This window comes from Gopherus evgoodei, chromosome 8 (assembly GCF_007399415.2).
Source record: "Gopherus evgoodei ecotype Sinaloan lineage chromosome 8, rGopEvg1_v1.p, whole genome shotgun sequence".
Lineage (NCBI taxonomy): Eukaryota > Metazoa > Chordata > Testudines > Testudinidae > Gopherus > Gopherus evgoodei.
The window spans coordinates 64,599,859-64,627,743 of NC_044329.1; the positions used below are offsets into that span (position 1 = coordinate 64,599,859).

Genomic DNA, 27,885 nt, shown 5'->3' on the forward strand with positions numbered 1-27,885 from the left:
ACTGAGAATGGAGAAGTAGCTCTTCTTAACCAGGAAGACAGAGGAACTGCAGGAGGAAAAAAAGTTTGTAGTGGAGGATGGACCATAATTATGGACCTTTCTTCAGAGGTGCTGAGCAAGTGGATGTGGATGTTAGGAGAGAGCTGTGAGTGGTGGGATGGGATTTGCACCAGGAATGAGGGGCAAAGGAGTCAATGACTGAATTGATAAATCAGAGGAGGGGACATAAGTCATAAACATTAGTTATAGAAGGACTTGAAGATGTGAAAAGGAACAGTGAAGACAAGATTGGGCAAATGGTTGTTTTGGTTACTAGGAAAGCTGATCCAAGACTGAAAGTCAAACAAGGAAAGGAGGACATGGAGGTGAGAGGCTAAGAGGTTGGATGGGAAATCAACATGGTAACTGAGAATGAAGATGGGCACTTCAGATGACAGTCAGACATACAAGAACAAAAACAAAAAGGAAAATTAGGTTACCTAACCCCTCTCCCAACTTGTCTTTTCTTTGGTTCGACTGATGTCTCCCCAAGTATTTGTCCTTCTACTTAAGCATCTGTGTTGATGCCATACTGCAGAAGTATGGCATAAGGCTATCTTAAATAAGCTAGTACAAAGCTTTTGGCTTTCCTGGTTTAAACCCAACATCATAAGTTCACCCAGAAACCAATATGCAGTTAATGCCTATCCCAGAGCACTCATGTCACATGGTCCCAGTGATATTCACCATTAATAAGTGGGCACCAGCCTTGTGCATCAGCTTGAGTTTTTGGGCTGATTTCATGTGTAGCACCACATACATTACAATGCAGTATTCCAATCTACTTTCTTGTGGACAGGGGAGAAGTACCTTGGTCTTGTAGGTCAGCTATTCTCTTTTTCAAAGAGTTCTGGAGAACCAAAGAGGATAAGGGCTGAGGGTCTTGCATTATAATACATGGGTTTGTATCACTGTGAATCTTGTAGATTTATCTTCTAAACTTTTGCATGCCACAAAATAGACTATTTTACTAGATCTGCAGCCAAATGCAACCATGTTACTATAGGGTACATCTGGGTTGTGAGACTTGTTATTTTCAACACATGCACAATTTTACCATTCAGAACAAATGTAAGTTCTCTTTATTAGTTATACTCCATTATAGACAATCCCTCCATGACCATGACTGTACTATGTGTGCCAAGAGGTGTAAATGTTTTGCAGTTAATTAATTCATCTTTTAACCTGGTTAATTCTCAAATTGGGCCAATCTCAATGCTCAAATTTAGCATTACTAAACCTGCAAACAAAGGGCTTGATCCTCAAACAATTTAAATCAATGAGAGTGTTACATGAACAAAACAAATCTCCCCAGATTACTGGGATGCACTTATGCCTAAAATCCATTCTTTGGAAGTGACCTTTCCTCCTCCGCCAGGTACAATATGCTTAGTTCCTAGTTAGCATTCTATCATGCTACTGCAAAACAGTAAATGAATACTCAGTAAAAATTCACGTGTCATCCTGATACTTGGCTAGCAAAATACTGAAGAGACCAAACAAAACAAAATAAAAATCAGTATAAAATGTATCAACCCACAGTGGCAACTTGTGCAAATGTTGTTCTTGGAGAGATGGGTCTACTTCTTGTGCTAAGCTATGAGCAATTATTCCCTGACGAACAGTGGTTTGCAACAACATTAATGATTATTGAATACTTTAGTGGCAGCATTAACACATGTAACCACTGTGTGTGGAAAATAAAATTAAGGGTCTGGTTTAACAACACACAGACGTTAAGACATTCAGAGTTAAGGCTGAAATCGTATCCTTAACTCACCTCATTGTGCCTAGGTATCCTAGCTCAAATGGCATGTAAGATCATCCACAGTTCTGAGGCCCCAAATAGAGGACCATATCATACCTAGGCATAACAGGGAGGCCAAATTTAACATGAGTACATATAAAACTGACCGAGATAATAAACAGTTAATAAGCATGCATATTAAACATACCATCATTCAATTTATTTTTCAAAATACTCAAATTCTAACCTGTAATACACGGTAATAGTTAGATTTCAGTTACTAACCCACAACTACGGTACATATTCATGTGCTGTAAAAGTGCTCAGATGCATTCAAAACTTGTTTTTAGATTGTTCCATTGTCATGCAAGGTATTTAAATTTTATAATAAAACACTGTTTCAGAGTTATAATCTTTTCATGTGAAGTTTACGTTCAGAAATCTTTTTTAAAAAAAAGTTTTAGCATGTATGGAAACTTAGGTACAAATTGAATTGTGCACTGAGAATACCTTCATTTAGTTCCCATATTATAGCACTATCATACAAGGAGATATATACACTTAGTCTTATCAATATAAAGATATACCATTACATTATAACAAGTTATCAGCACAAAAGTTAAGAACAAAGTACAAGGTCTCTACCTAGATTGTAATTTTTTATTTTTTTTTTAAAGAGAAAAAACATGGAAGGAGGATGGCTAAAAATTTGAGTTTTCAGAGCAAAAGAGTTGGGATCCTCAAGATGTCTGGAACTCTCACTGTATTTTTTTTGTAAAGAGACTACGTAAACTGACAGACCACCAAACCCCAATGTTTACTACTCCATTGGCTTACTGCAGTCTTACACAATTGCCAGAAAAGTCTGCTCACCCTCCCTTATATTATGGTGGATTACATACGAAAAAAGGATACTTTATCATCTGTTCTTTAAAAAAAAAAAAAAGCAGTAGTGACAAGACACTAAAATAGCAATCTGTTCTGAAGATGACTTGCAAAGGAAAAGAAACAAAACAAAACTAGGCTTATGCTCCTTTTTGCTTCTTTATGATGTATAAAGAAAGTTTTACTCCCCCCCACCCCACCCCCCATTTCTTATATTTTACATTTCTTACATCTTAGAAATGTAAGAAACAGCCCTGGTCTTCTCTTGTTTTGCTGGAGGACTTGTTGGGTAGCACTCAGACAACTGATGTGGCTGATTCTTTAACGCAGGTTTACTTTCCCCTAAATTTTAATCACTAAATGTTTAAAACGTCACGAACACCTATTTAAACAGTCTCATTTAAAAACAAAAAACAAACCAAAAAAACCCCACACAACACTCTTCTCCTCTTAATGACTAGCTTTCACGCTCCTGTAAGCCATAATTTTAATAGTTCTCTAGTCACACTAAATCCTTCAGTCTAGACAAATGTGATTTTCTAATGTATAAAACAAGCAAGAAAACACTTTCAAGCATCCTTATATCATCAAGTGCTTTGATTTAGTTAAGCCACGGCACTTGTCTAATAAGGACAAGGTCAAAGAAGCAAAAAGGTACCAGTCCATTCCCCTCTCCTCACCCTCTAGCAGGTCATTTTTCAAATATTTGGCGCTATCATGTGGCAAAATCATGCACTACTACTTTAAGAGCAGTTATCAGTGCATGTTAGTTATTTCTCACCATTTAAAAGAAATACAATAAATATATTTTTACAGTAGGCCAGACACTCCAAAGCAGTCATTACTGTCTGTAAGAGGATATCCAAAAAAGCTTAATGATTTCCCTTTCTCCCATTACACAGACGAGCTATACTTACAGGGTTCAGAGACTACCAAGAACCTTGGAAATTAAACAAACACTCTTTCACCATTTGCTTTGAGGTTTCCTACTTTTTCCATTTAGAAATGTAATGTTATTTGAGCTTAGACTCTGTATTTGCATTCTATAGGTCAATTCTCAGAGGCTCCTTTAAACATAATCAAATAAAACAAGTTGTTAAATATCAAGTCCAATGCTTGGACTAGATGACCTCATGAGGTCCCTTCCAACCCTAACAATCTATGATTCTATGATCCAGAAACAAGCCTAATGGAGGAAGAGAAAAGACATGAGGAACACACAAGCAGTCTAGAATATTTAAGAAGCAACAGATGTTTGATTATGGTAAAAAGCAGAACCCAGAAAAGTGAATATGCAATCAACCATTCATACAGACAATAGCTGAATAACTGTCAGCTACCTCACAGAATTACAAGACCACAACTGGATCTTAGACTTCTTGTTTGATAAGACTCAAGAGACTGCAGAGAAAATGAAGAAAGTGGGATTAGGAAAGGGCAAGGAATGAGGGCCTCTAGAGCAGGGCAAAAGAGGAGTGAAAAAGGAAGACAATGGGATAAGAACAAAGCATAGATGAATTTTCATCAGCATATGACAGAAGCACAGATATAGAGGAGCCATGACTGTTAGAGGGGTTAAGTATGCTTTTATCTCCCCAATTTCTACTTGTGGATAGATCTATGCGGATACCTTTCAACTTCCTAAAATGCAAATGTGTGATAATGGTCTCAATTTATAACGGATACAAAACAAGGATCAAAAATAGCAATGTTCTACTTATGATACATTTCTATAAGCTCCGTTTCAAGATTTCAGATCTTTCAAAGAAATAGGAAAACATAAAATTTGTAGGAAGGATGATATTTGGTTTAAACTGAATGCTATACCTCTATGTTTGAGAGGCAAGGTATGATGGGTGGGGTCACTTATTATGAACATCCTAGCAGCGGGTGCAGTACCATAGTCCTCTTCCTACTCTTGGTGTAACTTGTAGGTTTGTCAGCCTTGCTTTGTGGATCTTCAGTGGCACAGTCTCTTCCAGGGTATCAAAAGTCCAACCAAAACTATGTCTGTACTCATATGGGTCTTCAGTCCCAGCTCTGGGAACTTTAAATTCAGTTCTTTGCTCAGGCCTGCAAACGTGCCTTGTTTCCTTCTTGAGGTTCACATCACTTGGCCAGTGGGGGAAGCTGGACTCACCCACTACTCCAAGTTCCAACCCAGGAACCCTATAAAACAGCAGCCAAATTCATTGCTACTGCTACCTTGGGCTGCCTCCTAGCTGGCCTCTTTATCTTCACTGCTTACCTTAGGGGTGCAGTTCTCAGGTCCTCTGGCCCCAGCCAAGAACTGACTTGCTAAGGCCCTACAATTGTTTTTATCTGAGCCTGCTGGGCTCCAATTGGCTGCTTCTGTGCAGCCTCTCTAGGCAAGCCTGGAAGGTCCACCTGTATCACTCCTTTCCTGAAGTAGGGTGTAGAAGAACTATTGGACCTCCTGTATGGAGCCATGAAGGTGGTATACCAAATTACATACCTCCCCCCACAGAAAGAACTTGGGGTGGTGGTCCTGTCTGAAGGCAGTGTTCTCGCCTATGCAGTCTTTGCCCTTCTTTCTCAGGGTATTCTCTCCCAGGCCCCTCTCTATGGAGAGCTTTTATTAGTCCCTGCCCTGGTTGGCAGAATCTTCTGTCTCAGGCTTCTGTCTGGAGAGCTTTTGTGGTCCTTGCTTGATTAATCAGGTGGCCTGCTTGGCTGGGGGTCTTCTCTCAGGCACTTCTGCCTGAAGAGCTTCCGCAACTCAAGCTCCTTTTCCTCCAGAGCCTTCCATCTAGCTTCTTTCACAGCATCAAGTTCCCTACTATACTTCTTTGGCAAGGAGAGAAGGCTTCTCACATTCTCTCCTCTCATGGCTGAGCCCTTTTCAGAAGCCCTGGTCTCATCTCCTCAGAAAGACATCCAACAACTCATGTTTTCTTAGGACTGCCAGTACAGTCTACCTCATGGCACCAGGTTCCCCTTGTGGATTCTTTGCTGTCACCTCCTAGCCCCCACAGGGCATGTTTGTGTACACTGACACCTCAGCAAGATTTGTGTCAGTGATTGTAATTGTTCCATGCCACACTCCTTCATCCTCCACTGGATAGGTTTGCCAACCAGTCATATACACTGTTTCCAGGTCCAGTTCTGATGAACTTAGCTCGGAGGCATTTGTGCCATCAGACACCTTTTACTTATCCTACCTATTCTTGGGGCTCCTGTATCTCTTCCTGCAGCAAGCCCTTTCGAAGATGGGCACAACCTTTTTTATGTGGTCCATCTCTCCAAACCAAAGACAATTAAGCCTTGTCCACCTCCCTGCCACTAGCAGAGTTCTTCCCACAGCTCACCCTAGCAACTCAGTCTTTTCCCACCCCAGTTCACTTAAGGGCAAGCAGTGTCCACAACCCTAATATCTCCTCAGACAGGTCTCAGGCCCACTGGCTCACTCTTGTCTACCCAGTGCTTGAAGCCATTGCTGCTTCTTTCCTGCAGGATCCATAACAGGTACTGCTGCTGCCTCTAGCCTGTCTAGTTGTTGTGGCAGTTCAAATCATACCTTCCACTACTCTGTGAGCCTCACTGAACTGCTGATACAGTTAACACATTTCCCCTTGGCCTTCACTCTTCTTGGCACCAAACCATGTTTTATCAGTTTATTTTGCAGCCATCAGAGCCTCTGGCATCTGAGGGAAGGCATCCTTTGTGACTTTGACCTTTCCCAGCATCTCAGTACTCTGTACCTGCCAATAATCTGTCTGGTCTCTGTTACTCCAGGGGCAAACTGAACTTGCATTCCTTTCAAGCACATAGTAGATGCATCTACTTAGAGGGCCATCTGACTTCTTTCCTTTTAGCTCCTGCGACACCCATGTTTATTTGGAGATCATGGCTTCCAGGCTCCGTTTCAAGCTTCAGATGGGATATCAGATCTCATGCATTTGAGACAGGAGTAAGCATCACGACATCGCTCCTTGATGGGAAGGAAGTCTTGTAACCCCACCTGTGATATAAAGTTGTGATGAAGGGGGAATGCCTTCTAGGTATGCTACCGCAGTCCTTTCCCACTCCTGGCACCTCCCACAGGTTGTCAACTTTGCTTGGTGGATCTTCAGTGGCTCAGCCCTCTGGCTAGGTCATACAATCAAAATGAACTCCTTCCAGGGTAACAGAAGTCCAACAAAAACTGTCTGTCTGCCCTCACCAGGATCTTCAGTCCCAGTCCTGGGCCCTTTAATTTAGCCCCTTGCTTGGGCCTCCAAACAAGCACTGTCCCATTCTTGGAGTTTGCACCATTTTGCCAGTGGAGGAATCCCAGATTCGCCACTTGTGCTTTCAACTCAGGAACACTATAAATATCTGCCATGTACCGCTCACTTTGATTCACTGCTGCTACTTCCCTAGGCCTCCTTCTACCTAGCCCCTTTATCTTTGCCCCTTACTTAGGGTTAAGTTCTCAGCTCCTCTCTCTCCGAGCTTGAGCAAATGCAGCCAGGACCAAGATCTACTTGTCCCTTGAGCAACTTTGCCCAGAGAGAGGGGAGCACCCTTCTTTGCCCCTCTGGTCCCAGCCAAAAACTAATCTGCTAAGGCAATACAGCTCCTTTTATTTGAGCCTCCTGGTCTGATTGGCTGCTTCTGTGCAGCCTCTTTAGGCAGGCCTGGAGGACCAACCTTTGCTGTCCCTTTCCTGTAGTGGGGTGTTGGCACACACAGGGCCTCCTGTAAGAAGCCACAAAGGCCAGCTCTAGCCAGTCATACATACCTATATGCGTTAAAACAAAAAACAAACAAAAAATAAACCACACCCTACTACTGACCTAACTTCTCTTGGTTAGAAACTTTACATTTGATCTGACTACTCTTCCTTGCTTCTCTAAGTCGCTAGTGATATACATTGATCTGCCTGCCAAAGCAAAAATACAAGAATTCTGTATCAGTGCATTATATCTTTAATGAGATAAAATTGATTCATTAGCATAAACAACATTTTCAATCATTTGTTTCAAACTTTATGTATTTCAGATATAAATAAAGGAATATTTTCAGGTCAAGTTTGTACAGGAAACAGGTAAATATGGCTCTAGAATGTGAACATTTCCTATAACAAAGCACATTTGAGAAATATAGTGATAGCAGCTCTACTTTGATGGACTGAAATAAAATTTCCCCCATAACCTTTTGTTGAAAGTGGTTTCAAAATATCATTGACTCATGAACATATAAAGAAAAAACCTTCTAAATAATCCTTTATGCCACTGAAAGGAAGTTTTAAAAGCAACATTTTCATTCACTCTTCAGCTCCTTCTTCCAACACAATTTTACTTTTCCTTGTTTGTCAAGATTTTGTCTGACTAAACATACCTCGTACACTGTTGTTCACCTTTGTGCACCCTTCGGTTATCTTCTGTCTTTCTGTATTAAAAAATTGTTTCATGGAGCATATAAGGAAGTCACTGAAATTACGGTACCTGTTTAGCAAAAAATATTGTGTCTAGTCTGGAATCCTGAACAACAGAGCCTGCTGGCTCTTCTCCTGGCTGCCACTTGAAGAGGAAGATCAGCCCATGAACCGGTCTATAAAATAAAAGGTCAAAGCAGAAAAAGTGTGTTGATAAAGAACTATGAAAACTATTTTTAATCTAAATGTATTGTCATCTGATAAGGCAACTCAGTTAACTCTTCCTTTTTAAACACTGTCAGTTAGGCTCAGACTCCCAGATGTGACCTCTAACTGAATGATTAAAAATTTTCAAAGATGCCACCCATAATTCCAGGTGGAGTTAGTGCTCAAATAGCACTGCTGAAGTGTCAAAATTTGCCTTGTTGGTCACTTGGTAAACTGGGCTTTAAGTGCCAGTTTGCTTCAGCTCTAATACACATTTAGAGGTTAAAGTGAGGTTAAAGAAATCCTTAGACCCTGTTCCTCCCCACACCATCATTATATAGTTCCCTGCATAATGCATCTGGCGATTTCATCAGTAACACTATTAGTAACACTTTCTTTGGAAAGTGTTATCAGATACATTATTCAAGCATCAATAAGCACTGAAACTATAAGTTTGGTAATCCTGCTGGGTGCAAAAGGAAAAATCCATAAAGCTAAGATCCCCTGTGAAGATTTCATATGAGTTCTCAATCTGTAAAATGAGGGTAATTCTCTCTCTCTCTCCATCATTTGTTTTTCTTGTCTATTTAGGTTTAATGTCTTTCACAAGATGGACTGTCTCTTACTATGTTTGTAAATTATCCAGCACAATGGGACACCGATCTCAGTTGCGGCCTCTAGGTATTACCGTAACAATGGTTAATGACATTTGTAGAGGCAAAGAGTCCTAAAAATGTTTTAGGAAATCTTTTTAAAATGCACTAGCACAAATCTTTCCCCATCATAGTAATCTGAATTTAGGATCAGTTCTAAAACAAAGGCCACAACAACAACTATAGAGTCAACAGTGTGCCCTTATTGCCAAGAAGGCTAACAGCATATTGGGATGCATTAGCAGAACCACTGCCAGCGGATCAACAGAAGTGATTATTCCCCTCTATTTGGCACTGGTGAGGCCACATCTGGAGTACTGAGTTGTTTTGGCCTCCCACTATAGAAAGGATGTGAACAAACTGGAGAGAGTCCAGGGGAGGGCAACAAAAAATGATTACGGTGCTTGGACACATGACTTACGAGGAGAGGCTGAGGGAACTGGACTTATTTAGTCTGCAGAAGAGAAGAGTGAGGGGGGATTTGATAGCAGCCTTCAACTACCTGAAGGGGGGTTCCAAAGAGAATGGAGCTAGGCGGTTCAGTGGTGGGAGATGACAGAACAAGGAGCAAAGGTCTCAAGTTGCAGTGGGGGAGGTCTACGTTGAATAGTAGGAAAAACTATTTGACTAGGAAGGTGGTGAAGCACTGGAATGGGTTATGTAGGGAGGTGGTGGAATCTTCATCCTTAAGAGGTTTTTAAGCCTCGGCTTGACAAAGCCCTGGCTGGGATGATGTAGTTGGGGTTGGTCCTGCTTTGAGCAGGAGTCTGGACTACCTCCAGAGGTCTCTTTCAATCCTAATCTTCTACGATTCTCTGAAAAGAAACACAGTCAGAATGCATGCTCATATGCATTGGCGTCATATTCACTACTACAGACAGAAGAAGAGATGCTTTTTAAGAGGTTTGACAGAATTTTTTCCTAAGTGCTTTTAAAATGTGATAACCAAGAGGTTTTAAAAAGGTCTGCTGTAGACAGGGCAAGTTATGTTTGAGGGCCTCTAGTTCGAATACATTGGTAACCTAAGAAGCTTTAGTCAGATAGCTTTTGAGACCCTACATTCTGTACTTCTTGTCCTATATTCTAGCAGATTATAGAGTAGGATATTTACATAGGAGTGAAGAAGGTGGCACTTTTCTTTTAAGGTACCATACATTAACAAATACAGCGCTTTTGATCATACATGCAGAATGACAACAAAATTAGTGTTGACAGGAGAGAGATTAGAAAGAAAGAGGCTGTAGTTGTGCACAAGTGCAATAAATTAATTTAAGGTGGTAGATACTTTAAATATCACTGTAAAAACCCAAGGAATAGAGAAATTTACTGTGTGTTCTTGGGCAAGTCAGTTAATAGTATCGCTGATTAATTCCTAGTCCTGTGCTCTTGCCACTGGTCTAAGTCACTTCCCGTAAAGAGGGAAGCTAGTTTAAATAACAAAAGGCACATCTGAAAGTTCACTAACTTGAACGTATTGTATAATAAAGGCTTAAAATCCTGTCAAATTGCTGTGGAAGCCAAAAGCAATACAGTATACTGGACAAATAGCAATACAGTGCATCTTCAGTGATGTTACAAAGAATGTAGACTACAGAAATCTTATCTGAGAGTGCTTTTGTAGATTCAATAGCTTACTTTAATTTTTCAAAGTTCTCTGGTTCCAGACTCCATATTTCTTCAACCTGTGCTCCCCTGCAACCTGAAAGAGAAAAGATATAGTTTTAACTATCCTAACTTGGAGAGGAAAAAGGCACATATTATATATACACATATATATACACACACACTTAAAGAATCTTACTTATAACTAAGCCCAGACTTAGAAAAAAGCCCATGACTGATATGGCTGAAAGATTAGAGAAAAAAAATGTTCAGTCCAGTTTGCGTAATTTTATGGCGTGAGCAGTATCAAATAAACAGAGTGTCACTGTTTCATTAGTTAGTTACCACTGTTTGTGTTGATTTTTCAGTCTTTATTTAAGAAATAACGGGACTATAAAACCACAAAAATCAGCAGAAGATATTTTGGGTTAAGTATAACACAAAGTTAGCAGCATTCTTTTAAAACCATTAATTTATTTCACATATTGATATATAAATTCAATTAGTGTTTGCACTACTTACGCTATATATTAGCAGCAATACTAATAACCCTTACACCATAGCAGCATCTTCCATCAGAGGAGGTAACTGTGCTTTGCAAACACTGCTATAGCATCATATATCCAAAGTAGAATACTTAGCCTAAATTTTTAAAGGAGCAAACTTGGGTACAAGAACATTTAGTAACTTGTTCATCACAAAGGAAGTGTATGACTAAGCCAGGAAGATAACGCCAGGAACTCCCAGACCTATGCCTTTAGCCACAAGTCTTCCATTTTTGGATAAATCAGAAGCATAGAAGCAAAGCATGGGGGTGGGAGGGGAGATAAGAGAAATCACTGTTGACTGAATAAGAAAGTCAAATATTTTAATGGAGAACCACAAGAATCTCATAAGGCCACTAATCTTCACTTTGTGAGAGAGACAGCAATTTTAATATACTGTAGTAAAAGCATGTAAAACACTACATAAACTATTAATTTGAATTAATATTCAGATTTAACTACAGACTCTCCCCGAGTTATGTAAACCCAACGTATGCAAATCCAACTTTTTCCATAAGCTAGAAATAGGAGTTTGGGGGGTTGATTTTTTTTGGGGTGGGGTGGGGGGGAGGGAAGAATTGGTTGGAGATACATTTCCGATTTTCACAAAATTTGAGTTATGCCAAACGTTCCGTTCGTCAGGGAGCATCTGTACTACACAAATAGGTTTTTGTTTTTTTTGTTTTTTAAATCAGGTCAGTACTTGTGAAAGGGAGCAAACTAGGCAATCCTGGAGACTACAATTCTCAATTTCCCTATAAACCAAGTATCAGCACAAACTTCCTGAACAACTTGCCAATATGACTCAGCTTTGACCTGGTAGGACCATCTCTAGGAATGAGGATGGTTCAAGTTTTTCACTTCACTGATAATACTGCCAATAACTGTGCCAATTAAGAGGTGGACTTTTAACCAGGAGAGAGAACTAATCTTTTTTCATAACTTAGCACAACATTCAACCAATCAAGACCAGTCCTCAGATGTGTCTCAAAGTCTTTTGTTTCAATCTTAAGGCTTCAAATGAGGCTTTGAGTTCCACTTGCATAAAAAATATCCTCCAAGAATTGACAAAATGTTTATTGATGGATGTTTGTAGCATCTGAGGATCTAAGCCTATTTCAGTGGGAGTCTGGAAGAGTGAATAAGGAACAAGTTCCATAGAAGACAAATAGTCAAATTATCCCTAGGGGAGGAGGTTGCAGACACAGTTTGAGAATGCTCTTGCTCTACATATCAGACACACAGCCAGTACAATTCAAATTTGAAAGCCATTCAGTTGCCTTTGTTGGGTGATCATCATTTAAAATGATCAAATTTGACACTGACACAAATATAAAAACAAAATATGTTTTATCCCATTACCAGTCCTTTGCATCATCCAACTGTCAAATTATATTCATTCCTTTCTCATTACCTACAGAAGAAATTAAGTCAGCCATCACAAGAATTTACTGAATAAGATTATGTAAAAAGAGTTTGAGAAGTTTTCCAGAGATGTACGGCCTGGAAAACTAGTTCTACTAGCCCAGGGGTAGGCTACCTATGGCACGGGTGCCGAAGGCAGCACGTGAGCCGATTTTCAGTGGCACTCACACTGCCCGCGTCCTGGCCACTGGTCTGAGGGACTCTGCATCTTATTTAATTTTAAATTAAGCTTCTTAAACATTTTAAAAACCTTATTTACTTTACAGACAACAATAGTTTAGTTATATATTATAGACTTATAGAATGAGACCTTCCAAGAACGTTAAAATGTATTACTGGCACGCGAACTTTAAAATAGAGTGAATGAATGAAGACTTGGCACACCACTTCCAAAAAGTTGCCGACCCCTGTACTAGCCAGATGTAGATACAAAGGATGGGGGTGGGGCAGGCTTTGCTCATGAAGTCCAGGGGCAAATCCTTGGTGAGAAATTCAGCCCATCCTGCAACCAACACCTGCTGGGAAGTATGCTGAAATTTCTTCCAAGATGTCTCAGGATCTTGGTAGGAGGAAACTTCCATCAGCTTCTGGCTAGTTCATGTGATAAAGCTTAGCTCCACATCCCTCTAGAATTCTTCCTCTTTCTGGAAGATACAGACTCCTAAAGAGGAGGATCAAATCTCCACTATTTCACCCCTCTTAGGTTTTCTGGACTGCAGGAAAGTCTCTGCTATTCTACCACGCTCCCCTTCGCCCACCTCCCTCTAAAACTGTGAATAATTACAGTGCCCACCCCTTAGCTTTCATAAACAGCGGCAGCATGAAAATAATATGATTTGACAAATTCAGTGCTGCCCAAATGATTCTCAACAGCAATAGTTTTACTGCCCAAAAACTTGTTAATCTCATTTGGGTTGTGCTGCTTCACAAAGCTGCAAGTAAAAATAGACACACAGGATCTGTGTCTGAAAACTCCAGGATAGGAACACTACAATAGTTTACAATTCACATTTCAACTTCACAGCCATGAAGGATGGAAACTTATTTTAAAAAAAGAAAAAAGTTTATGGCTTGCAAAAATGGATGGCTTACGTGCCCACATTTGAGTCACTACTAAGGCATTTTTGCAAACCCTGTTGTAAAAAGTCAGACTTATTCCTGGGTCAGATAAATGAGGGAAAAAAGGTGGAGCAGGTAAGAAACTATAAGTCTCCTTTACTAGACTATGTGGAACTGGATACGCAATTTAGCTTCTTCGGGCCAAATTCTATGTTGATTTACAATCGATAAAATCCCAATAGTGCCAATTGCATTGTATTTGGCGTAAATCAAGACAGAACTTGGTCCTCTGTAACTCAGTATCCAAAATTTGTAAAATTAAGATATTATTTACCTACTTCACAAGATTTCTGAGTACTAGTTACCATTTATAAAGTGCTTGGAAGATGCAAGTGTGCTATGTAAGTATTACATCTTAAATGCAACATATTGTACATACAGAGATACAAAAAACCTCTCACAGATCAGCAGGCACATGCTCATGCAAACCTGCATATACGTTTGTTCATTCAGGATGTTTTTCTCAAAATGTTGATATGTACACCCTGGGCAGGGCTCACCACAGCTACTGAGCATGAGAACAAGATCTTCCTCAAAGAAACAGCATCAGGTCAGTGCGTGAGGGCCGCAGCCGCCTCGTAACAACCATACAGTCCCATTTTCAAGCACCAATGGGACCCGACTGGGTTTCGGAGGAGCTGAACCGTGTCGCAGGCTGGGATGTGTCGAGGCAGGCTGAAGCGTAGCAGCAGAAGAGCGGGCTATACTTTTCCCTGCGAAGAGCTAGCCCTGCAGAGAGTGAGCAGGTGCTGGCCACTGCGCCCTCCAAGCGGAGGAGGATGTCTGGCTCGCGGGGATTTGGGCATCTCTCCGTCTGATCCCACTAGAGCAAAACTGCCGCCTCAGCCCGCCACGTCTCATCCGCTGGAGGTGGGAGTGTCGCACCCCAGCAACGCCGCTGAAGAGGGTAGGGGAGAAGTTCAGGCAGGTCCCGAAGCGACGAGCCACGCCCCTCCCGCAAGAGACGGAGGGGCAGCTGCAGGCCTCAAAAGTGCCCGCCCGCCCGCCACCTGCCCAGACGCCGGTCCCAGCCCCCTGCCCAGCCCCTCACCAAAGCCCTTGATGAGCTCAGTGAAGACGCCCGGGTCGCTCTCCATCAGGCACCACTCTCCGGCGCTGCCTCCTCCCGACATGGTGGCGCTTCACAGGCTCTCGCTGAGCAGCCGCTGCCACCAGCCACCGGCTGAGGCTCCCTGCACGCCCCCACGCACGCCGCCGCTTCCTTCCCAGCAGGCTCCGCGGCCCACACTGGCACCTCTATGGTCGGCCCGGACGGAAAACGAGAGGCTAGAGCACATCCGGGAACCTTCCAGCAGTCACAGGCGAGGCCTCAGCCTATCTGCTGAGGGGATCCGGGCCCTACGCGGCTGTGCCTGACGGGAGCGCGCCAATCGGGGCCTTGGAGAGTGGACTGATGGGAGGCGCGGCGGAGAACTTTGTCCGGGTCCCAGTGTTCCTCCCTTCCCTGCCGCTGTTAGGGATGCTGAAGCGGGAACTACATCCGCGGTCGCTGGCCCCTGGGGTAGGATAGGCGGGGCGGTTCCATCCGGGGCCTCCGAGCCTGGTCACCGTGGGAAGGAAGAGCGGCTCCATCCGGGTCTTAGCGATGCTGTCATGACAGGAATCCTACCAGGGCGGGGCTGAGTTCGAGAGGAATCAGCTGCCTGAGGAGAACCAGAGCCGGCCGCAGCCAGATTGCGGAGCCAGCACCTCCTGCTGCGCCCAGGCACCCGGCCCGCTCCCCGCTCACGCGCGCAGGTAGGGCCAGGCCCTGCTTGAGCAACAGCAGCGGCCGTCTCCGCCGAGCGTCCCGTGCTGCGCCACTGCTCCGCGCCGCAGGCAGGGCCTCCCTTGGGGAGGGCCGCTGGGCAGCGGCCTCGCCATACACCTTTTACACCCGCTTAAGGATCGCTCCTGCCGGCGGCCTTGCCTCAGCAGGAGGCACCGAGAGCCGCCCGTCTGCTTAGGGCTGGGTGTGGAGCCTTTCCGCGGGCGGAGGCCTCTTCTGCCTTCGCCGCTCCCTGGTGAGGCGAGGCCCGGGAGCGGCCACGGGGCGCGGAGCGTTTCGCCCGCTGCTGATATTCCCAATTTGGGAGGGTGAGGGCGGGTGCACGGCCTGTGTTAGTGGGTTGGCTCTCTGCGGGAAGGGGCGCCTAGTAAACCGCCAGGACAGGTGCCCGAGATCCCTTCTATAAGGGAAGGGTAGAAAAAACCACAGAGGGGTGAGGCACACAGAGCTCGCAGGGCACCGGTGTTCGTGCTCCAGGTGTTCTGGGATACTGGTCTTTGTTTTTTGTAACCTTTTTTGTTAAGATGCCTCAAAAAGTTGTACAAGGGGTTGAAAGCAAGGGGTCAGCATAACCCCGTGAAGAATAGTTTCCTGGTGAAAATGAAATCACATCTGTAAAATGGAAATGGGAGTTTGCACGTGAAAAATGCTATATATTAGCTAGAAATTAATATTATCAAACCCCATTTCCATATCAAAGGTTCTGTGCCAATCTTCCTTTAGACAGTGATCATACTATTTTTCATATGAAATGAATTGCTTTATTTAACTAAACCAGTGGTCTCCATGTGACAGCAGCTGTTAGCAGATGTGCAAGAACTATGAAGTGGGCAACTATGAAACAAATTGTTAACAGGAAATTTCTTATTAATCCCCTCAGTTGGAGGTAGGCTGATGTCCTGAAGCATTAAAGGTCTATATTTCTCTAAAGCTGTGGGGGGTTTTTTTTGAGTACTTTAAAAAAATAATTCTATCTAATTTGACAGTGAATATATTCTCAGTATTTATATAAATATCTAATCCTTTTTGGAATTTTGAATCCTTCTGGGCTGTTGGCCTCTAAATTAGTATTAGTATTTTTAAAAAGATCGCAGATGAATAGAGTTCTTTACAGAACAGAAAAAGATATCGTCTCAAAGAGCTTACAGATATAAATACTACAAATCATTGTAGATTTCTAGTAATTGTTTTTATAATTTAGCCAACATAAAACCAAAGTTTAATTTCAAATTAATTCCTAAGTGCTGTATTTCACTTGCAATTCAAATACCTGTTAAATGTAGCAGTTGTTAAAATTAGGTTGGAATCTATAGTTTTATTACACCTTTTCTTTAAATGTGCTTTTTATGTAAATCTTTAAAATTTGGATTAATTATGTGACACTTCGCTTTTTAAACCACTTTTGTGTACTTATAGAGCACAAATAAAACAAATTTGGTGTAGTTGCAACATACAGCTATAGTTATTCTGAGACAGTTTTTCACTGTTATGTGGAAAATGGTGATTCAGAACATTATGCTTATAAGAAACAGTTGTTTTTTTTAAAGGGGATAAGGCAATACGCCTTTAAGCATTAACATCAGCATATGCTTTTATTCACACACACACAGATCATATGCATTTATTTATACACACACACACACTCTCTCTCTCTCTCTCTCTCTCTCTCCTGCAGCTGGATTGTTTAGTTACCAGTTTTTAGTGTTGCTTGGTCATTTACAGTGGCCAGCTGAAACTGCACATGAAGGAGGGAGCTAGACCTTTGTCAACCGCATTCGAAGCTTTGATGTTGATGCAGAATGAACCCAAAGTCCCATGGCAATACACCCTTTTCTTTATAGTAATAGGTTTTATACAAGTGTTTGGACCTTGCTGTGTTACACCGGAGCTGTTAATTACGAGGTAGTTAAGGTTGCTTTTAATTAGAATTATTTGGGTTGTTACTGGGATTATTTGTGTCTGTTTTTATTTTGTTTTTAGGGTGTATGCCTTTGCTTTAGGGTTGTCAATTTGCCATCTGGGTGATTCTGATAATAAAGGTTGTGCCTCTCGACTCCTTCACTCCCTTCTTGACTATTTAGCCCAGCTGTCTTTTTTTAATGAATTACCATACATTTTTTATTTACATACCAAACAGTAAATAAGGTAATAATTACAGCCATAAAACTTTTATTCATTTAAGAATAATTATTAATACAATTAGCAAACAATAAATTCAGAACAATTTTTTTTTTACTCATTTAAAACTAGCAAAATGGAGTATAAAGCAAAATAAACGAAATAGAGTACACTTTACTTAAGACAGTTTTTCCCCATTAGGGTTTTGGCCAACAAGAACATTGTTCTCTGTACTCCTGAGGTAATTCTGTGCCTAAAAATTGTGCACACAATATCTTAACATTCTGCAAATTTTACTTGTCAATAAATAACTGTGTGGCTCCAGCATGGCAGTGGGGAGCACAGGCCACTGGCTGCATTGAGGGGGGAGATCACCCTGAAGACCCCACCTCCTCAGTAGAGAGACTCAGCAGTGAGGCTGCAGCTGACCCTGACACTGCAAAGGCTGGGCCTACCACAGAAACATTCTGGGGCCCTGTCCATCCGTGCCAGGTGCACGAGGTGTGCATGGGCAGGCTCAGCCCAGCAGGATCCAAGTATGGAAGAGCTTGGGGGGTGGGGGGATCCAGATGTGAGGTGAGAGGTTTCTATGTGGGGCAATCTAAGTGCGGGCAGCTCAGTGGGAGATCTGAATGTACACAGGCTCGTTGGGGGGGTTCCAGGTGCAGGGGCAATAGTCCTCAGGTTAAATTATGACCAGCCTTTTTATATTTTATTTTTAAATAATCAAATATATAAAGGAGAAAAAAGTGTGCAAAATAGCGAGGATCTAGGGAGCAAGTCCCACAAGAATTTTGGCTCTAAAGTATTTCTCAAATTCTGCAAGTTTTCGTCATTCAGGCAAAAACAAACCTACTGTCTGTGTCATAAAGCCATTAAAGTTTGTAGTCACATAAAAAGACAGCTTTTTTCCATTCTGCACTTCAGAAACACACACACAATTCTACCTTTTTTTTTTTAAAGAGAAAATAATCCAGTGTATTACTGTGTAACATTATTTGTACAGCTTGACAATAACCAGTAGAATGATTATTGCCCTTTTGTTGTTGTTGCTGCTTATGCTGCTTAAGAGGGGAACTTCAGATCATAATAGAGCAAGTTAATTTGAAGTTCAGAGTTTGGTAATGCTGAACATTGGATAGTAGAAGGTAGAAAACATTGCAAACATAGTAGTCTTGAAATCTGGGAGGACCGAAGATATACATGGGAGAATTCAGATTTAGGAGTTGGGAGATCAACAGAATGAGCTCAAATCAGAAATGATTGACTCAGATTTATATGATACAGCAGTGGAGATGAACTTTTCAACTGACGTGATGGATCAGTGTTCATGTCACACTCCCCGTCAATGCTTGGCCCGGGCCAGGGCAGCTGATGATCCAATCAGCGAACCAAATTGGCTGATGAATTCTTGTCAAGTGCCACCTGAGGCATGTTGCGCATACACTAAGATGAGGTTTATAGAAGATGTTTTTCATGTTGTGCAGTACATGAGTGGCTACCTTGAGTTTGGTAGGCTTGATGTCAAAGATTATCCTTATCTTAAAAAGTGTGAATTTATTTTGAACCACCTTTTTACTTTGTATTTAAGGCCCAAAAGATTACATCAACTTCAAGCTGTTGAGGTAACTGAGCTGTTTCAGAGTTATCCACTGGGTTGCTAGTCAAGCCACAGCTATAAAGGCAATAAAAAAAATATTTGGCTGATTCCTATTTGAAATGTATTGTAGAAACTGAGTCAGGGCTGACCGTGCCCAAGTTAAGGGTGTTCTTAAGAAGATCAAATAAGCAGATCTGTGGGCATGTTGTATTTCATGATGATGTTAATTACCATCTGATTGAAGTCTCTTTTCTAGGAGTTTGTTGATTGAGGCTTTGCAACAGCTAGAATTTCCAGGAGTGAAATACAATCTTGGTTGTTGCATGGAAAACATTTATCTTTATGGCAGATTTGAAGAAGTCAGTAGGTCTGGGTCTTCAGAGCCAAAGCTGCAGAAAAATCAAATCTGTAAGCTTGAAGCTACATTGAACATACAGATATCAGATTAATCAGGCTACAGTAACTAACACGCATATGGTTTCAATGCTTTGACTCCATAGTGGCCTAGTGATTAGAGAAAAAAAAATCCACTATTGCAGTGCACAAATTAGCAATCTGCTAGACCAGGGATTCTCAACCTTTTTCCTACTAAAGGGCCCTCAACATGCTATAAAAATTCGACCGCCCATCTGTGCCACAACAACTGTTTTTCAGTAGATTAAAAGCCAGGGCTGGCATTAAAGGGTAGCAAGCAGAGCAGTTTCCCAGGGCCTCACACCACAGGGGGTCCCATGAAGCTAAATTGCTCAGCTTTGGCTTCAGCCCAGGGAGGAAGGGCTCGGGATTTGGCTTTCTGCTCTGGGCCCCAATGAGTCTAACGCTGGCCCTGCTCTCTGATTTATTTTGGCAGACCCCTTGAAACCTGCTTGCAGCCCCCCAGGGGAACTCAGACTACTGGTTGAGAAGCACTGTGCTAGACCACTTTATAGAGATATTGAGTAAAAAGGAGTGAGGGAGAGAGCCCTACATCAGTTATACCTCTAAAATTACACTTTATTACTATAAAAATGTAACAGTGACACTGCATATGACTAAGGCTATGATTTAATCATGAGTATATTTAGTAAAAGTCATGGACAGGTAACAGGCAAAAAACAAAAAAATCATGGCCCCATGACCTGTCCCTGACTTTTACTAAAAATACCCAAGATTTAATTGGGGGCGGGGACAAACAGGACGACTGCAGGGGGAAAGCTGGGGCCCACTATGGGGGAGGAACCTCAGCTGTGGCCCACTGAGGGGGAAGGGGGAGCCCTGGGGTCCCGCCGCATTGGCAACTGCTTGGGTGGTTCCGGGGGCTGCCAGAGCAGCAGCCAGTGACACTGGCTGCGAGACCGCCCAAGCAGCTGGTTGCAGAGCTGCTCTAGCAGCGGCTGGTGTGACTGTCCCCAGGGCTGCCTGAGCAACTGCTTGGATGACCCTGGAGTCAGCCACATTGGATGCTGCAGAAGTCATGGAGGTCACAGGAAGTCACAGAATCTGTGACTTCCGCACCTTACATGGCAGACACGGAACCCTACATATGACAACTCTTTTTACCACCAGGCTATTTTCCTTTCAGGATATATGGCTCTTGGTGGATATAATGCTTTTGTCTGACAGCACTGTTGTAATGAAATGTACATTTTCCACTGTAAATTTAATTAAAACAAGCCATGCAAGTATATGCAGCAGAGCACCAACTCCAAGGATTTGATGCAGGTGCAAGTGAATGGCTCAGGGATAGATAGTTTCCATTATCACCAAGCTGTTCTCTGTTAAAATGAAGGTTCAACGAGAATAAAACATATTTGTGAATACAAAGGCAGAGTGTATTCAGTAGCAACAGCAAGCTGTTTTAGTGGCGATTTAGACTAATTCTGTTCTCTAGAATCCAGATCTTGATTTCAAACTAGATGGGCATTATCCATAATATTGTTAAGCTATTGGAATGAATTTAAAATAAATGATTAAATAGTCTATTCTGACTTGTGGTCTCAGACTGTTGGGGGCTGTGACATTTAATTTATTTTAAAATGAAAACAAAACTGAGCATTTAAGAGCAAGAGAAATGAGTGCACTGAAAACAAGAACTAAAATAAGAAGTTGGCCTAGTAGTTGAAACAAGAAAAAGCAGAACATAGTAGAAATGTCCCTAGATAATCACAGTAGCAACAATATTTCTCCTTAATATGAGAAAATATGACCATAGCCTGAACATTTGGATGACCATGTTTTCTTCTCAGACAATTCAAATTTAAATCTTAGCAGTTCATGGACAAATGACAAGAATTTTTTCCCCTCAGCCTAACTGAACAGTGATAGTTGTGAGGGGTTGGAGCCGTTGGGAAATCACCTGATGTGCTGAGATATCAGAGTCTACCTGTTCTGCAGCATAGGCTCCCTTTAACCTGGTGACATTGCACTCTATATGATTTTATGAAAATATGCTAATGAGAGTGAATATAATGTAACTGGAACATGCTTCATGCAAAAGGTCTCATGTAAGGTATCATTACAAAGCTTATAATCCACTGAGTGTGTTCATCCTATTTGTATGACTGTATCATTCTTATATCTGAAACTAGAAATATGAAATATAACTTAGATCTTATTGTAATGATGCAGAGTGTGGGCCATTAATGGTGGCTTGGAATTTTGATGGCTCCAATTAACCAGGACAACTGACAGTAGATGGCTTTGTTTACTTGTAAGTCTTCCTGTATACCTGTGTGCTGGCAAGTGGGTGATGAAGTCTTACAGTGCCATGTGATCATATCACCTGAACTGGAATCCATCTTAAACCTGGTGCTTTTCCATTTAGAAGGAGGGATGGGAACCCAGAGAGGGACAAAGGATTTCTGCCTTGTGTAAAAGATATATAAGGGGGCGGAACAGAACAAAGGTGGCTGCAGTCATGAGAAATCCCCTGTACCAGGGGAAAGGATTGGGCCTGTACTAGGAAGGTGTCCAGTCTATAAAAGGAGCTTATTAAAACATCTCTGAGGGTGAGATTTTATCTCTATTCAGCTTTCTTACTATATTAGGCTTAGAGTTGCATGTTTTATTTTATTTTGCTCAGTAATTCACTTTGTTCTGACTGTTATTACTTGCAATCACTTAAATCCTACTTTTTTATTTAATAAAATCATGTTTTACTTATTAATTAACCCAGAGTATGCATTAATACCTGGGGGGGGGGGACAGCTGTGCATACCTCTCTATCAGTGTTATAGAGGGCAAACAATTTATGAGTTTACCCTGTGTAAGCTTTATACAGGGTAAAATTGATTTATTTGGATCCCATTGGAAGCTGAGTGTTGGAGACAGGAACACTTCTTAAGCTGTGTTCAGTTAAGCCTATTTGTGTGATGAATTAATAAAGAATGCATGAATGTGAAGCAACAATGACTTCATTGCCTCTGCAGGTGGTGATTGAAGGGGGGAGAGGAGGGTGTTTAGCTTACTAGGAAGTAGAGTGAACCAAAGGGGGTAGAGGGTGGTGTTCATCAAGGAGAAACAAAGAGAACTTTCACAACGAAGCCTGGCCAGTCATGAAACGGGTTTTCAAAGCTTCTCTATGCACAGCACATCCTGCTGTGCTCTTCTAACTGCCCTGGTGTCCGGCTGCACCTAATCAGCAGCCAGGCGATTTGCCTCAACCTCCCACCTCGCCATAAATATCTCCCTCTTACTCTCACAGATATTGTGGAGCACACAGCAAGCAGTAATAGCAATGAGAATATTGGTTTCACTGAGGTCTATCCGAGTCAGTAAACCGCCAGCGAGCTTTTAAACGTCCAAATGCACATTCTATCACCATTCTGCACTTGCTTAGCCTATAGTTGAACAGCTCCTGACTACTGTCCAGGCTGTCTGTGTATGGCTTCATGAGCCATGGCATTAAGGGGTAGGCTGGGTCCCCAAGGATAACTATAGGCATTTCAACATCCCCAGTGGTTATTTTCTGGTCTGGGAAGAAAGTCCCTTGCTGCAGTTTTTGAAACAGACCAGAGTTCCTGAAGATGCAAGCATCATGTGCCTTTCCCGGCCATCCCACGTTGATGTTGGTGGAACGTTCCTTGTGATCCACCAGTGCTTGGAGCAACATTGAAAAGTACCCCTTTCGGTTTATGTACTCACTGGCTTGGTGCTCTGGTGCCAAGATAGAGATTTGGGTTCCATCTTTTGCCCCACCACAGTCAGGAAATCCCATTGCAGCAAAGCCATCCACAAAACCCCACACATTTCCCAGAGTCACTACCCTTGATATCAGCAGATCTTTTATTGCGTGGGCTACATGGATCACAGCAACCCCTGCAGTAGATTTACCCACTCCAGATTGATGCCCGACTGACTGGTAGCAGTCTGGCATTGCAAGCTTCCACAGGGCTATCACCACTCGCTTCTCAACCATGAGGGCTGCTCTCATCTTGGTATTCTGTCGCTTCAGGGCAGGGGAAAGCAAGTCTCAGAGTTCTATGAAAGTGCCCTTACACATGCAAAAGTTTTGCAGTCACTGGGAATCGTCCCAGACCTGCAACACTATGCGGTCCCACCAGTCTGTGCTTGTTTCCCGGGCCCAGAATCGGCATTCCACAGCATGAACCTGCCCCATTAACAGCATGATGTGCACATTGCCAGGGCCCATACTTTGCGAGAAGTCTATGTCCATGTCTATGTCCTCATCAGTCTCGTCAGTGCACTTCCTCGCCTGGTTTTGCTTTGGCAGGTTCTGGTTCTGCCTATACTCCAGGATAACGTACGTGGTGTTTACAGTGCTCATAATTGCCATGGTGATCTCAGGGGGCTCCATGATCCCAGTGCTGTGGCGTCTGGGCTGAAAAAAAGGCACGAAACGATTGTCTTCTCTGACGGAGGAGGGGTGACTGACGACATGGCTTACAGGGAATTACAGTCCACAGAGGGGGTGGCTTTGCATCAAGGAGAAACACAAACAACTGTCACACAAAGAATGGCACCCTCAAGGATTGAACTCAAAACCCTGGGTTTAGCAGGCCATTGATTTCACGGAGGACGGGAGGAAGCAAATGAATACAAAACAAATTGGTTCTATTTCTTGTTTTGATCTACTCCATCTATCTTTTACATCTTTAGGGTAGTAGCAGACGGTGCAGTTTGACTGCTAGCCATTGTCGTTTTCTGGGTGCTCAGCAGAAGTCGTCTGTCCAGGCGCCCATGACTGACCTCACCAGGATCGGTTAAAAAAGCATCTAGGAATATGCCGATGACGGCTACCAATTGTAACGTGCCGTCTATTGCCAAAAGGCAAGGAGCTGCTGCTGTGTAGCAGTGCAGTCCCATGTCTGCCAGCACCCAGGAGACTTACAGTGAAGGTCAGCTGTGCGGGTTCCATGCTTGCTGTGGTATGGCGTCTACACAGGTAACCCAGGAAAAAAGGCGTGAAATGCTTGCTGTTGCTTTCATGGAGAGAGGGAAGGAGGGAGAGGGGGGCCTGATGACATTTACCCAGAACCACCCGCGACACTGTTTTTGCCCCATCAGGCATTGGGATCTGTCATAAACAGATAGTTAAGGGTTACTGCCTCTTTTACCTGTAAAGGGTTAAGAAGTTCATCTAGCCTAGCTGACACCTTACCAGAGGAACCAGTGGGGGAACAAGATGTTTCAAAAGGAAGGAGGGAAGTTTTCCTTTGTTTAGTCAGTTTCAGTCGGAGTGAAAAAGATCAAGGAACCAGCCTCTTATCAGAGTAGTAAGTTTTAGAAAGGGATAAATAGGTTTATGTTCATTTTCTTTGTAACTTGTCTTGGTACCATTAAAGGAATTAACAAATTTGGGTATTCTTGTGTGTATTAAAGTTTTTGCCCAGGGGAACATCCTCTGTGTTTTGAATCTGTTGTCTGAGAGACTAGCTGGTATGCTAATCTCTCCCAGAGGGTTTTCTTTTACCTTTCTTTTCTTTAATTAAAAGCCTTTTTCTTAATGCCTGATTGATTTTTCCTTGTTTTTTAGATCCAAGGGGGTTGGATCTGGATCCACCAGGAGTTGGTGGGAGAAAGGAAGGGGAGTGGTTAATTTCTCCTTGTAAGATCCAAGGGGTTTGGATCTGTGTTCACCAAGGAATTGGAGAAGTTTCTCAAGGCTACCAAAGGAAGGGAGTGCTTGTGAATAGTGGCAGCGATACCACATCTAAGCTGGTAGTTAAGCTTAGAAGTGTCCATGCAGGTCCCCACATCTGTACCCTAAAGTTCAGAGTGGGGAAGGAACCTTAACAGGATCTCAACCCAGAATCCCAATGGGCAGCAGAGACTGCGGGATAGCTACTCACAGCTACCCACAGTGTAATGCTCCAGAAGTCGATGCTGGCCTCGGTACTGTGGACACAGACAGTCGACTTAATGCTCTTAGAGCATTTTGCGTGGGGACACACACAATTGACTGTATAAAAATGATTTCTAAAGAACCGACTTCTATAAATTTGACCTAATTTCGTAGTGTAGACATACTCTTAGAGAAGGCTTTAATAGCCTGGCTCAGCAAGACAAGTTCAAGGGAGCCTATGCTGCAGAACAGGTAGACTCAGTGGTATATCAGCACATCAGGTGGCTTCCCAAGGGGTCCAACCTATCACAGTACAGAATTACAGAAGTGCAGGTACTTACAACGCAGGGTAAAATCACTCCATAGATTTCACACACACAATTCTGATTCTTGAGAGTCACAATCTGTTGCATATCCCACTTGTATTATTACTGAGATGTTCAGGTTAGTGTTCTATACCAAAATCTTTCTACATGTGGAAGAAAACCTTTGTAATTTGCTACGGGCTTGGCTACACTCTAAACTTCAAAGCGCTGCCACGGGTACTCCACCTCCCCATAGGGATTAGCTTGCAGCACTGGGAGCTGTGCTCCCAGCGCTGCGGCACTGTTTACACTGGTGCTTTACAGCGCTGTATCTTGCAGCGCTCAGGGGGTTGTTTTTTTCACACCCCGAGCGAGAAAGTTGCAGCGCTGTAAAGCGCCAGTGTAGCCAAGGCCTAATTGACTAATTTAATCTCTTGTGTAACACTTGATTTTAAAGATTAATGTAGTGCAATATTTTGAAAGTATGATGTAACTATAGCTGCAATTTGGCAAAGCATACTGTTTCATACATGTTGGAATATCATGTGTTTCAGATATCAAAACACTTTTTGTTGCATATATACCTTAGATGTTCCCCTTTTAGCTAACACTTGTTATTTTCAGGGTATCTGGTGTGTCTCTGAAGTCAGGGTATGGCTACACTCGAAACTTCAAAGCGCTGCTGCGGGAGCGCTGCTGTGGCAGCGCTTTGAAGTGTGAAGTGTAGTTGCAGCGCCAGCGCTGGGAGAGAGGTCTCCCAGCGCTGCACGTACTTCACCTCCTCATGGGGTTAACCTTGCAGCGCTGGGAGCCGCACTCCCAGCGCTGCGGCACTGTTTACACTGGCGCTTTACAGCGCTGTATCTTGCAGCGCTCAGGGGGGGTGTTTTTTTCACACCCCTGAGTGAGAAAGTTGCAGCGCTGTAAAGCGCCAGTGTAGCCATGGCCTTAGTGTGTGTGTTAAAATTAGAGTCTGGCTGCAAGCAGTATTTGAACGGAGAGCTGTTGACCTTTAAAAGAAAGTTGCACATACTTGCTTTGAAAATCACAGTGAGAAATACTTTTTGGAAATTTTATTTGAAAATAAAAGATTAATAAAATTAACATTCCTAATCCAGTTGCTGGCACCTCACTGCTTGTCAAAAAAAAAAAGTATATCTAGCAGAGTAGGGATACAACGAGACAACCAATCTTTAACTCTTTCCCTTGTAATTCCTGGATAGGGTATGTATATCTCATCACAGGTAGGGGGTAGAATACTGACTCTCTGCAATCTCTGAGATGGAATAGAATTAATAACTAAAAATGTTGATTATGTTTTTAATTAAAATGCTTTTAAACAGTAATAGAGTTTAACACCTGTAAAAATATGTGAGCTAGTCATGATCAGGGACCACAGGATGTGACAGTGCCTCATCTTTTTTACTCCTAAAAGAATAGGTCTGTGATCTTCTGTACTTAAAATTGATGCAACGAAGTACTTTGCAGAGAATCTAATGTACTTACTCTTTTCTGTTGCTCCTTTTACTCCCTAGTAATCTAGAAGATCACCTGACACTCAAAGGATTGTTCTTTCTGATACTTAATAGCCCAAGACATAAAAACATGCAAAGTCTATATCTTCAAATTTCCACTTAGGTCTTCTAATTTCCAGTTTATGTTTCACTTGTTATGATGTATGATTCTTTCTTTTGGCTACACTACAACTGGACTTTTACTTCTCAAAAAATAACTTTTTACCTTTTAACCATATAAATGTTGTGCCCTTGCATCTTATTTTGGATAGGAATAAGAATATGGTATGCCTACAGATTATATAGTGTTAGTTCTCTGTCTAACAGTGTGTAAACAAGACCTGAAAGGTTTGGGATGTGTTTTGTTTCTCTCTCTTTGCTTGTGAGCTTTCTCAGTTCTCATTTGAAAGGACAAGTGTGTTTGAATCTTTATTAATGATGGCATTTTCCTTTATTATTTGTCAGGTGTTTCATTTAAATAGATGATAACCAAAACAAACAAATTACAAAAGGTTTTTGTTTTGTTTTGTTTTAAAGTCTAGGACTTTCTTGCATTCTGAGTTGCTTCGGTCTCTTACCTTTATCAAATGCAGTTTTGTCATCCAGCCCTTCAGCAAAAAATGGGGGGGAAAGATCTGATAAATTTTAATTTAAAAAAAAATCTTTATAATAAT

General features: G+C 42.2%; 2 protein-coding genes and 1 long non-coding RNA gene across 6 annotated transcripts in view; 1 reads left to right on the forward strand and 2 right to left on the reverse strand.

Annotated features, from left to right (window-relative positions):
* UCHL5 (ubiquitin C-terminal hydrolase L5) overlaps positions 1-14,906 on the reverse strand; it is a 28,430-nt gene extending 13,524 nt beyond the window's left edge. Inside the window, exons 1-3 of one of the 3 annotated variants that reach the window (XM_030572889.1) lie at positions 14,654-14,906; positions 10,547-10,610; positions 8,122-8,227 (exon numbers count right to left, since the gene is read on the reverse strand). In XM_030572889.1, coding sequence (XP_030428749.1) covers positions 8,122-8,227; positions 10,547-10,610; positions 14,654-14,735 — 252 coding nt within the window. In that variant the 5' untranslated portion in view covers positions 14,736-14,906. Of the gene's footprint in view, positions 1-1,819; positions 1,904-8,121; positions 8,228-9,413; positions 9,450-10,546; positions 10,611-14,653 lie in introns of those variants that run through there. The other 2 variants (XM_030572890.1, XM_030572891.1) reach the window with 2 other exon arrangements.
* Positions 14,907-14,915: 9 nt separating this feature from the next.
* The window catches only part of RO60 (Ro60, Y RNA binding protein), a 30,627-nt gene continuing 17,657 nt past the window's right edge, over positions 14,916-27,885 (forward strand). The window contains exons 1-2 of one of the 2 annotated variants that reach the window (XM_030572888.1): positions 14,916-15,360; positions 24,207-24,492. The gene's annotated coding sequence lies outside the window, so the exon portion shown is untranslated. The remainder of the gene's footprint in view (positions 15,361-24,206; positions 24,493-27,885) is intronic. The other variant, XM_030572887.1, reaches the window with a different exon arrangement.
* Positions 17,544-27,847, reverse strand: LOC115656329. The gene is made up of 2 exons (XR_004001630.1): positions 27,790-27,847; positions 17,544-19,498 (listed from the first exon to the last, which is right to left on the reverse strand). It is a non-coding gene; the product is annotated as an uncharacterized LOC115656329 (long non-coding RNA).